The sequence below is a fragment of the Halichoeres trimaculatus genome, unplaced genomic scaffold, assembly GCF_033239565.1.
Source record: "Halichoeres trimaculatus isolate MK-OKI-2021-1 unplaced genomic scaffold, fHalTri1.1 fHalTri1_scaffold_7, whole genome shotgun sequence".
Classification (NCBI taxonomy): domain Eukaryota; kingdom Metazoa; phylum Chordata; class Actinopteri; order Labriformes; family Labridae; genus Halichoeres; species Halichoeres trimaculatus.
In genome coordinates this window covers 1,361,033-1,373,663 of record NW_027437185.1, presented here as the reverse complement: position 1 = coordinate 1,373,663, position 12,631 = coordinate 1,361,033, and the positions used below count along the sequence as shown (strand labels likewise).

The following is a 12,631-nucleotide window of genomic DNA, read 5'->3' as shown; positions in this document are numbered from 1 at the left end:
CTCCCTCCCTGGTGCTGTCAGGGCAGCTCAGACCTGCTCTGGAGCAGCCTGGTTAGCCACTCTTTGAACCTGAAACCTTAGAGATCACCGGAACGAAAGTTATTGTTACTTGCAGCCCTAGCAAGTTGTAACATGTATGATGTGAGTTTATAGTGTATCAGTTTGTTCTCTGGGGTTATTCAGCCTGGTGGCCCGCAAGATTTTTCTGGGGGTAAGTGGTCCTTGGTATGAAGAAATTTACGAACCACTGTGCTAAAACTCTCAGCTTCTAAATCCAGACTGAAGACTAAGCTTTTAATCAATCAACTAATCAATCAATCAATCAATCAATCAATCAATCAATCAATCAATCAATTTTTATTTGTATAATAACCAAATCACAGCAAACATTAGCCCAGGACACGTTCCAAACCATGGACAAGCCTGTTAACATTGATAACATGTTGTTAATATTTAGATCCTTGAGATCATGCAATGCCATAGCATTGGACAGGAAATGACACCGCGTTGTTTGGCAGTCGGAAAATAGAGCGAATCAGAAAAAAAATCACCTGCAAGGAAATGAATGCAGTGATTCAGCAGCGTGGATGTGACGAACTAAAATACAACAGAGATTTAAACATTTAATTGACACAGCCTTCGTTTTAACTTGATTAATTAATCCGTGTTGTCTGACTGTTAGAAGCCACAGTATTATTAATTGGTTCCGTTCAGGTTCAGAAACGTGGAAAGTTGGCTTTTAAAGATGTGTGTGAGCTCTGAAAGAACCTGCAGACTCTAGCCTGAACCTGTCACCGACGAAGGAGGGAGTGGAGCTCAATTTGTCGATCGTGCGCAATTACGCACGGGTAGACCGGAGTTTATGATTATTTGTACCACGAGACGAGCACATAGGTTGTGATCTCATGTAAATGAACGTCCTTTGTTTTGAAATTGAAATTGAACTTTTTCGCACACAGTTCACGTTTATATGATAATATTGTAAAGTTTTAATTATCTAATCATCTTCACAGTAAATCCTGTAATCAATACAGCTTCCTTAAAAATAAATCCGTTCTAAAAGTTTGATCCAGCGTCGTCTGAATGTTCTCTGCGGAGACTATCATGAACATGGAAGTGCATTAAAAACTGATAACAGCCGCTCTATTTACAAACGTTTTAGGTAAACATTTTTTAAACGTAGAAATCAGTTGTCAGCTCGCGCTGCTCTGTCATAGCGAAGTATTTTATAGAATGGCAGAATAACAGTGAACTGTTAAAAGCATTATTGGTGTCATATCTATCTCAATGATCTAAATATTGATCTAAGAACATTTTTATTTCTGAAAATGTTTTGTGCTCTTATGATCTTATAACTCTCCTCCACAGACGGATTCCCCTCGCCGCACTCCGCTCCCCACTGACATGAAACTTGCGTACGCGAACTCAGACCTGGCGTGGGATTTGGGCGTACCTGACGCCCACGTTCAGATTGATAAATGCCGATCCGTGCGTGAAAAGGAGCGTACACCTATTTTTTTCGGGCGTATGCACGTTTGGTGAATGAGGGCCACTGAGTCTGAGCCACTCAGGGACCAGGCACAGACCCCACTGAGTCTGATCTACTCAGGGACCAGGATCAAACACACTGAGTCTGATCCGTTGAGGGACTGGGCACGACCCGACTGAGTCCGATCCACTCAGATACCAGGCACAAACCCACTGAATCTGATTTACTCTGGGAGTTTGATCCACTGAGGGACTGTGATCAAACACTGAGTCTGATCCACTCAGGGAACAGGCACGGTTGTATATAATATGATTTTATTGGTTTGTCTTATTTCTAAACTTGAGATAACAATGTTCGACCTTTGTGCTGTGATTTTTTTCTGTCCACGGACCTTTTTTTTCACCTCCCGTCACAAGAAGCAGGAATCCACCCAACATCACGAAGTGCTTTAACTCTTTCCCTCTCTGAATGCGTTTCACCTTGCCATTCCCTAACCCTGAAACCTGACGGGTTCCCTTCTGGGAGCAGGAGCACTGAGCGTTCACTACTTCTTCTGGAGGGTGGATTATTTTACAGCAAGACCTCTGGAGAGGTTTCATCTCAGACTGACTGACACACCGTTCTTCAGACGGAATGACACAGATTGTAATTTTCATCAGGCACAGAGTCCGCTTCAGAGCAAGTCCAATAAACCTGGAAGCAGCACTCGGAGGAAACCTGCTCCTGCCTCATCCTGACCTTCTTAATGAAGCTCAGTGTTTCTACATAGTCCGAACAAGTGATGATGATGATGATGATGATGATGATGATGATGATGATGATGATAATAATAATGATGATGATGATGATGATGAACTGTGGAGGAGGATGGGCTCCGGAGAAGGCAAGGGGGAGGGATATCGCCGGGTAATAACCCCAGCCTCCTCCTCCTCTCAGCAGCATGATCGCAGAACGTAGCGGGACCTCTTCAGCTGCGGAACCGCGTCGTAATGACTGTCCGCGGGCAGAGCTGCAGCCCGGCGACCCCTCACATCTTCTCGTACTGAATCTAGAGCCACACACACACACGCACACATACATACATAAACACACACACACACACACACACACACACACACACACACACACACACACACACACACACACACACACACACACACACACGTACACAAGTCTCTCTCACTCTCTAACACACGCGCAGAGTCAGAGGCTGTGCGCATTTTGCTCTGACACATTCCTCCGAGACTTCTCCTCGTTTCCTCCGCTGGGATTTGAAACTTGAGGACTTCAGAGCATTGCAGGAGGTGAGCAAAAGCTCAGCAGACGCACCGACGGACGGTCGGTGTCGGTGCGTGCAACGGGCAGGCCAGGTGTCCGTCTGCAGGGCGCACAGCGGTGCTGCTGGACCAGCCAAGAACGCACCAAGCCCCGTCCCACATCCGTGATTTACCCCCGGAGTCCCGCGCGCTTCAGCCATGATTGTCCACGGGATTGCGCTCTTCCTCTTCTTCTCAGGTCCGTCCACTCATTTAATTCCTGTCACAGTGGGAGTGGGAGCGGTGTGTGTGTGTGTGTGTGTGTGTGTGTGTGTGTGTGTGTGTGTGTGTGTGTGTGTGTGTGTACTAAGCAGCCTCTGTGACGCGTAAACTGGATGAGTCCATCTGTCGCCCGGACAAACCTGACCCACGCGGAACGGCCGGCTCTTTCCCTCTGCTGTGGACGGGTTCACGCTCCGGGAGCCACGGAGATGTCAGCGTCCGTTTCTTTCTTTTTGATACCAACTTTTTTAGCACTCTGACTTCCTCTAAGTCCTGTGTGTGCGCGCGCGCGTGTGTATGTGTGTGTGCATGTGCGTGTGCATGTGTGTGCGTGGGTTTGTGTGTGTGGTTGTGTGTTTGCTGTGTGTTTGCTGTGTGTTTGCTCTGTCTCAGAGAGGTCACTCATGTTTAAAGAAGTTAGGCTCTTAAACCTCTCATCAACATCATGAACTCCAGCTCCACGTTGGCCTGTTTGTTCTTTAGGCATGAAAATCAAAAAGATAGAAAGGGGATTTTGACACACACACACACACATACACACACACACACACACACACACACACACACACACACACACACACACACACACACACACACACAATGAGAAACAGTTTCTTTAACAGATCTAAATTCATAAAATCCTCCAGATAAACTCTAGCGAAGGTGAAAGTTTCAAAATTAGGTCCTAAAGAATAAATCAGTGTCCGTGGGGACGTCCTTTGTGGATCTGTGTCCATGGGTGCGCCCTGTGTGGATCTGTGTGTATGGGTGCGTCCTGCGTGGATCTGGGTCCATGGGTGCGTCCTGTGTGGATCTGTGTGCATGGGGGGTGTCCAGGTTTTCATTGGGGTCTTCTGTGCACCTTGTTTACTCTAGCACTGAACCTTCATTTCCTGGAGATCCCCACCCTGCTGGGATGACAGAGGTGTGTGTGAGTGTATTCAGTGTATCTGAACAGATTCTGCTTTCCGTTCAAGACATGTAAGCAAAATCTAAGGGTTCAACTCGCCATTCCTTTAAATCTTCCATGAAACCCTGTCAAGTGTGTTTTCTTTATTGGTGGAACTAAAATCCTGTCTATGAACACTGATTCAGCTCTTTATCCATGATTTGTGTGTTTGTGTGTGTGTGTGTGTGTGTGTGTGTGTGTGTGTGTGTGTGTGTGTGTGTGTGTGTGTGTGTGTGTGTGTGTGTGTGTGTGTGCGTGCGTTTGTGTGTGTGTGTGTGTGTGTGCGTGCTTGCGTGTGTGTGTGTGTGTGTGTGTGTGTGTGCGCGTGTGGAGATGCAGCAGCAGTGAGTTGGAGCCCTGAGAAGGGGGTCCAGGCTGGTCTTTAGTGGTACAGACCCTCTCTAACAGGGAGCTGTGGTCTAGATTCAGACCGCCCCATGATCTGGAGGAAGGATCAGTCCGGGTTCTGTCAGGGGTCATAAGAAAGAGGACTCAGCGTGTTTATCTGTGTGTAAACACAGTTTGGGTCAGCGACACTGTGGACTCGGCTCTGGGCCTATGGCCTTGAGAGTGTGTGTTTATGTGTGTGTGTGTGTGTGTGTGTGTATGTGTGTGTGTGTGTGTGTGTGTGTGTGTGTGTGTGTGTGTGTGTGTGTGTGTGTGTGCAGCTGATGTTTCTGAGCATGTCTGTGCTGTTTGTGGTCATGTTAAGGCTCCGTCTGTGAGTTCGGTCTCAGCTTGTCTTCAAACCGAGCTTCTTATTGAGGACAGCATTGATGGACATACTTCTGTCTGAGAGGTCCTGCAAGCTGCTTCCGCTTCTGGGATTTTAGACTGAGCCGGGAAGAGGTGTGTGTCCTCACTGGGGGAAGAGAAATCGGAGGAAGAGGTGATGACAGCAGAGGTATGATGACTCTGTTTCTTTCCTCTATGTTTCCAGTACCTCTGTATGTTGAGCTCCATGGTAAACACTGGGTGTCGCTGTAGATGGAGGATGGAGGCTATAGCTGACAGCTGGGAGGCTCTGTGCTGTCTGACCTTTGTAAGGCTGTGAGATGAAATAGGAGGGGTCTGGTTTAAGTTCCCATGAGGAGCTTGAAATCTATTCCCCAGTGCTCTGATTGATATTATCAGAGACACAGCAGTGTGAGTCTGGCTCAAGATTTCAGTCTGACATCTTCACATTTCCACCAGCAAACTGTGAAGCGAGGCCAGCCTGGTCTACCTGAGAAAAACAATGTTCCTCTGTTACTTTCTAACTCAGAAAAACCAGGTCCTTCAAAACTTTCTTCCTCAGAGAGATTAGCTTCTCTGTCACTTTGTACACAAGAGAATCCAGTTCCTCCATCAATTTCTCCCTCAGAGAAACCAGGTCCTTCATCACTTTCTACCTCAGAGAAACCATGTCCTCTGTCACTTTCTACCTCAGAGAAACCAGTTCATACATCACTTTCTACCTCAGGGAAACCAGGTCCTACATCACTTTCTGTCTCAGGGAAACCAGGTCCTTCGTCACTTTTTACCTCGGAGAAATAAGCTCCTCTGCCACTTTTCACCTCAGAGAAACCAACTTCTTTGTTGCTTTTGCCTCAGCGAAACCAGTTCCTCTTGCTTTTTTTAACTGCTTGGTTGTCTCTTTATAACTATAAAGTTATGGCCAGGGTTTGATCCTAGGATCTGCAGCTCTGAGGTTAATGTGTGCCTGATCAAGTATCCCTCCCCCTCCTATTGTGCCATCAGATTGTGAACAGCATTAGATAATACCCATTATCCCCTTTGAGCATAGCAGCCTACATGTGGGTATGGTCTGACTGTAAGAAAATGCTACATTCACACAGTCCTTTTTTTATTCAGCTCTGAATCAGTTTGTAAATGACATCATCACAGTTTGTGTTTAACATCAAAACACTTGAATCATATCATGCGTTTTTTTTTTGTTTGTTTGTTTGTTTACATCATCACAGTTATTTTTTTTCAACATCATCACAGTATGTTGTAAACATCATCACTTTATATTTAACATCATCACTTTATATTTAACATCACCAGTTTGTTATGATTTACATTATTTTTTAAATCATTATCATAGTTTGTTTTTTGACATTATCACAGTTTTTTTTTTAAAACATTATTACAGTTTTTTTTTTTGCACATGATCACAGTTTGTTTTTTGCATCACCACAGTTTTTTTGTACGTGATCACAGTTTGTTTTAAGCATCATCACAGTTTGTTTTTCGACTGTATCAGATTTTTTTTTTTGGCATCATCACAGTTTGTTTTTATCAACATTTTTCACATAATCACAGTTTTTTTAATCACAGTTTGTTTTGTTAAATCATCACATATTGTTTTATTTTTTTTATTTTTATTTTTTTTCCTTATCACAGTTTTGTTTTGAAGTTATTACAGTAAGTTTTTACCAACATTTTTCACATAATCACAGTTTGTATTTAAAATCATCCAAGTTTTTTTTTTTTTAAATCATCACACTTTGTTTGTACCCACAGTTTTTTTTTACAAACAGTTTCTTTACATCATCAGTTTTTTTTTTTTTTTTTACATTATCACATTTTTTTTTCAAACCGTTATTGGAATGGTTATGAATATTCAGGTACCGATGTTTTTGGTAGTGGTAAAATTGGTAGCCCCCACCTGGAGGCTTTACACACCCACCTGGAGCCCCCACCCACCCTCCTAGAGGCTCCTCCCACCTGGAGCCTCCGCTCTCTCAGAGGCCCCACTCACTCTGAGCCTCCACCCACCTAGAGTCTTAACCCACCAGGAGCCTCCACCCTCATGGAGGTCTTATGGGTTGTGATTCGGAGGAGGTACATGGTGCTGTTACTGGGAGCCTGGTGTGATACCAGATCAGAGGCAGACAGGAGTCAGGTCCTGTTTGTGTGACGGTAATTAGTCCAAATTCCAGACAGGGCCTGGCAGGTTAGGCAGCGCCCTTTAGCTGGTGTCCACTCTTACCCTTTGACCTGCTCCATCCACTGCCTGTCTTCTCTGAGTAACTGTGCGTTCACACCAGAAGAGGCAAAAGCGGCAAAAGCGGCAAGCATGCCGGAATCCGTTATCAATAAGAGCCCGGCGTCCTGAGCGGCCAAAACGTCCTGAGCCCCAAAATCAGCAAAATCAGCAAAAGCAGCAAAAGCAGCAAAAGCGGCTAAAGCGGCTAAAGCGGCTAAAGCGGCACCAGATGAGAAGTTGAGCCTCGGTCAACTTTATGGTAGTTGGCTATGATGCAGTTTAGCCACAAACGGTGGCAACCAATCAGAGAAGAGATGTCCTTTGACTGAGCAGGCCCTATAGAACAATGCATGTGACTTTGATTCCTAGTGTCGTCATGGACACCGAAAAGCTTGTAAATTCTGTTCAGGCTCATCCTATTCTTTTTAATGTCTGCCTTTTTGGCTACCACGACCAACAACAAAAAATGTTGCCTGGGATCGTGTCGTGGAGGTGGTAGGTTGTTCTGGTGAGTTAAAAAAATGTGCAGTAAGAGCAGAAAATAGCGTAGTGAAGTGTAGTCTGTGGCAAAGATGTAGCCTAGCCTAGCACGCAAGCATTTCTTGCTTCATCTGCATGAGGTGACACCAGGACTCCAGCTAATTTGTTTCAGCTATGATCTGAGGTTTACACCGGAGGTTTACACCGGGGGTGCAGGTTACTTTTATTATCAAACAGTCTCCTGCTGGATCCTTCTGTGGATGGCTTCGTACCGGACTGTGCGCCAGGATCTGAACGGACACAGTGACCTGGTTTTCACTTGCTTTGCTCGTGACTGAGTAGATGGTGATTTTACATTATGTTCATGCTTCAAACTGTAGTTGAACAACAGCAAGCAGCTGCTGCTGTAAAGAAGTCCGCTGTGCAGCTCCTTTAAATGACAAACCCGATTTTACTTTGACATCAGTCACGTGACAAGCGGCTAAAGCGACTAAAATATTTTACTGCTTTGGCCGCTGTCCGTTTTCTCAGGCATGCTTGCCGCTTTTGCCTCTTTTGCCTCTTTTGCCTCTTTTGGTGTGAGCGCACAGTAACATGTCCTGACACTGTTGGGACACTGTCTGGTCCTCTGGGCCGTTGTGCTCAGCATCCTCTGTGGACTAATATCAGGAGTCCATGTATCCTTAAACTGTGCAGAGAGCTCATGGTGCGCAGGAAGTAAGGGGTTGGTCTCAGGATGCAAAGGGGGGCTCTGGGTTTTGGCTCTGGGTTCTGGCTCAGGGTCCTGGCTCTGGGTCCTTGCTCTGGGTCCTTGCTCTGGGTCCTGGCTCCAGTGGTTGTTAGTGATTTTTTGAGTCTTAGTGGACAATCAGATTTTGAAACGGTGTTTTGATTATGTTTGATTATTGATTATGTTAATTTGTGAGGACTCCTCAGATGTCAGCGTGTAGGTCAGAAACTGTCAGTCGAGCTGTGGCCTGATAATGTCTGCGTGAAGCCGACTTTAACGCCACTGGTACAGCTGGTGTGTGGCGTCTGGATGGTTTTAAAGTCTCTTCCTCTGCTCTGGATTTGGTTTAGTTTGTGTTTGTGCTTCTTCTCTTCAGAGAAGCAGAGCACCCGCTCAGCTGTTTATTCATTGCTTAACCCTGCTGTGTGCTCTTTAATCTATTTTCCACACTCTCCCAGCGGCTGCTGTTACTACTGACCCAGGTTAGAGAAAGACCGAAGCGTGTCTCATGCAGACGGACTCAAAGGAGGGTAGAGCAGGAGCACGGCTGAAAACGCAGCACATGTTCACCAACACCACATTTTAAAACACATGTGCAGGAAACACAGACACAGAGGAGTCTTTAGATCTCCAGCAGATCGTCGATGAGGAATCAATCAGCTGTGTCGATGCTGCAGACGCACAGAGCAGCTCAGTAAGAGCTGGACTGGATTCCTGTGTTTTTTCTGTTTAAATGAATCAAACATGGAGATCCAGGGTACTGTTGGTTGGAAGAGCATTTCCCAACTTTTGCACAATAAAAAAATGTGTATGATGAGCTGTAGTTGCTTTGAAGCTGAGTTTCCTCTGCAGGTTTTTCCTCTCTGTATAGGCCACAGGAAGAGGACCACAGGCTCTGTGTGAATAAGAACTGATGCACTGAAGATAAGCAGCTCTTTGCCCTGGTTTTCTACTTTTTTGATCTGATCTGATGTGATCTGAGTGCCCCCTTGCTGATGTTCCTTCAGTGGGTCTGAGAGGGACTCAGTGGTCTTGTCAGGGCTGCAGCAGCATGAATGAAGTCCCTGTGTGGCTTTTGATGCGTGTCTGAGCAGCAGTGTCAGCGCAACCTGCTGTGTTCATTAGGCGTGTTAATGATTGTCTAGCGTGTAGTGACGCTGTAATGTTGACTGACAGACCCGCATATCTCCCTGTGCCGCAGGTTTACCCCCAACCCCCCCGTCTCTCTCTGCCTCAGGTTTACCTCCTCTTCCTCCTTCCCCCCTCTCTCCTTGCCTCCAGGTTTTCAGGTCATGTCTGATTTTCCTTTTTTTCCCATCTCAATCTAAATCCCCCCTTGGATTCAGAGGCGCGTCAGAATAAATTGTTCGAGTCGTTCAATGAGGAAGTGCAGTCAACCGACACCGGTGTGCAAACACATTTGGAGTGGTGGGGGCTGCCGTCTTATCGGGGTGCAGGCAGGTGTGCTGTTTGTGTGTATTTTTGGGGATGGGAGGTGTGTGTGACAGATTTCATTTCAGCCTGAAGCCTGTTGTTGGTTTTTGAGGGCTCCTCTGATACCAATGCTCTGGGGTTGAGGTGGCCAGAGGGAATATTTACCTTCTCTTTGGATCATAACACCTTAACAAACAGTCTCTATGCAGGCTTTAAGACACGCTCTCTAAAAAAAAATAATAATAAAAAAAAAAGATGCGCTCTCTACAAGCTCCACCCTCACAAAAACAGAATACTTCAAAACAGAGAGGAAGACCAGGTCCAGGATTAAACCCTGACAACCAAACCAAGGACAGAGGACTGTGCACGCAGCACTGACACAGACTGAAGAAGCAGCCCTGGATGCTAACACACAGCACCAGAATGGCTGACACATGGTGAGCGTGTGCACAGAATTCATTGAAAACCTTCATTTAAACCTTAATTCAAAACCTTTGTTTAAACCTATAAGTAATTTATGTAACTTTTTTATTTAAAACCTTCATTGAAAACCTTCATTTAAACCTTAATTGAAAACCTTTATTCAAACCTTTGTTTAAACTTTTAAGTAATTTATGTAACTATTTTATTTAAAACCTTCAATTAAAACCTTCATTTAATATCTTTTTGCAAACCTAATGGTAAACCTTTATTTAAAGCCTTTATTTAGAACCTTTTTTAAACCCATATTCGAAACCTTTTTTTTAAATCTTCATTTAAACCTTTTTTAAACCTTTATTCTAACCTGCTGGAGAGCAGCAACGGTAAATTAATCTGCTAGATATCTTTACAATCCTGATCTTTTTTTTTCATCCAATGTACATAATGTGCTGGCAAATGTGCCTAGTGTATTACAAAGGAATCATTACTGTGTTTGAAAAAGAAACTGGTGGATGTTGTATACTGAGCTTAGCCCTAGCAGCTGCCAGCTAGCACTAAAGTCAGGCCTTGGCCTAGCAGAAACCATCCAGCTTCCAGTTCAGGCCTCAAGCATCAGCCATCCACCACCAGGCCCAGGCCCCAGCATCATCTATCCATCACCAGGCCGAGGATCAAGCCACAGCAATCCATCACCTTACCCCAGCATCAGCCATCCACCACCGGGCCCAGGCCCCAGCATCAGCTATCCATTACCAGGCCTAGGATCAAGCCACAGCCATCCACCACCTGGCCAGGCCTTAGCATCTGCCACCTCGTTACCACAAGACCAGGCACCTTCATCCACCATCAGGCCCAGGCACTTGGAGCAGCTATCCCGCCAGCTACTTTTGAACCTTAACACCTGTTTTCTTGCTGAGTATAGCATGTCTTTAGCCCTGATTTGTCGCAGGAGGATCAAAATAACATCTGAGTAATTATCAGTGGCTACATCTTCATACCTGACTAACAAGATGGCAGCAGGAGTTCTTGGCACTCTTACAGCTCTTTTAATATACAGTTTTACATTAAAACTATTTGATACTGGTTTTATTCACAATGGATCCAAGCAAAGTGACCCTGATACATGGATTTATTTTGCAAACTATAACATCAAATTTGAAAGCTCTGAAAATAGCAAAAATATTTGGATATGGAAACAAAGTACTGCTTGACATCTTTATCCTATCGTCCTGGCACAGCACAGTTAAAAAACGGACAAAGACAGCACCTTAAAGGGAGGGAAGTGACAATATTGTCATCATACTTTGGCTAGTGCTCTCAGGGGATATTTATCAGTGATCTGGCCCTATCATCAACATCACAAACAGTTTGCCTGCTGTGGTTGGTAAATACCATTTAACTACGCCACAGCTCATTTCCAGCAACCACTGTCCTCCACAGGTCACTGGTCACACAGTTAACTTGAACATCACAAACACTAGTGATAGGCAAGAACTAGCAGGGCCAGTCAATCAAAGCCAAGAGCTTCAAAACAAAGTGTTGATCCATCAACCCTGCAATTGTTAAAGACAGGGGACGGGACTTCTTCCAAACTGTCAATCGAGCAAAAATACTTTTGGATCGAAGAGCAAAACCTAAGGTGCTACTTGGAGGCCACATCAACATTCGCAGTCTCACTGGGAAATGCGTACACATCCAACATCTCATTACGGACTCTAATTTGGATTACTTGTTTTTTATCAGAAACTTGGTTACATAAAAACTCTCCAAGTGTAGCATTAAAGTGATACTCCGGGATGGAACAAGTTGGGTCCTATCACAAGGTTTATGGCAGAAATTACTCCTACAGCAGTGTATTTGTGCAGCAGAAGCCCAGGGCACTCGCACCAAACACCCCCCCCCTGCTCCTCTGCTGGTTTCCTCTGCACTCAGATGGGGCCATATTTTACTTGACCAAAAACACAAATAAACTGACTCCCACCGAAAAAATCTGATGTCGGTCTGCTTTCACGCAGATAATATTGATGGCTGACTTAAACTATAATTGGGTAGACAAACATAGTAAAAGGGCTCTTTAACAAATAACAAAAACCTTTGACTTCACACAGCTAGTTAATAGGCCAACAAGAATAACCTTGTCCTCCAAAACACTGATTGACGTAATATTCACTAATAAACCAGACAGAATTGTAAAGACTTTGAATATGAACACTGGGTTATCTGACCAAAATTTAACGCTCATTGTTAAGAAACTATTGTTAGGAATGTAAGGCTAGATGGATCCTCTTCTTTCGTTTCTTCTTTTTGGGGTTTCTTTTGTTTTCTCATTTATTTTGGACTGGTTTTCATGATGGAAATAAAGTGGGTTAAGCTGTGGTGGCATAACTGTGTTTTCTGATGGACTTGAATGCATCATGTTTGAGGTGCGCCAGAAGTGGACGCCTGTCTCCTTTTTGTAAGACGTCATGAGCCATTAGGTGAAATGGGCTGCGGCTGGGAGGATTTTGGAGACGCCGACGGACAGACGCCTGTGGATGCAACACAGCTGCCAATCGAGATAACACCAGCATTTCTTTTCCTTTTGTTGAACCCCAACCAATATACAAAAAACTGAACT

General features: G+C 44.7%; 2 protein-coding genes across 2 annotated transcripts in view; both read left to right on the top strand.

Moving 5' to 3' along the window:
* The window catches only part of LOC141793869 (uncharacterized), a 355,863-nt gene that overhangs the window by 91,719 nt on the left and 251,513 nt on the right, over positions 1-12,631 (top strand). The window lies entirely within an intron of this gene.
* The window catches only part of gfra3 (GDNF family receptor alpha 3), a 96,238-nt gene continuing 86,067 nt past the window's right edge, over positions 2,461-12,631 (top strand). The window contains exon 1 of the mRNA XM_074674354.1: positions 2,461-3,004. Coding sequence (XP_074530455.1) covers positions 2,965-3,004 — 40 coding nt within the window. The 5' untranslated portion in view covers positions 2,461-2,964. The remainder of the gene's footprint in view (positions 3,005-12,631) is intronic.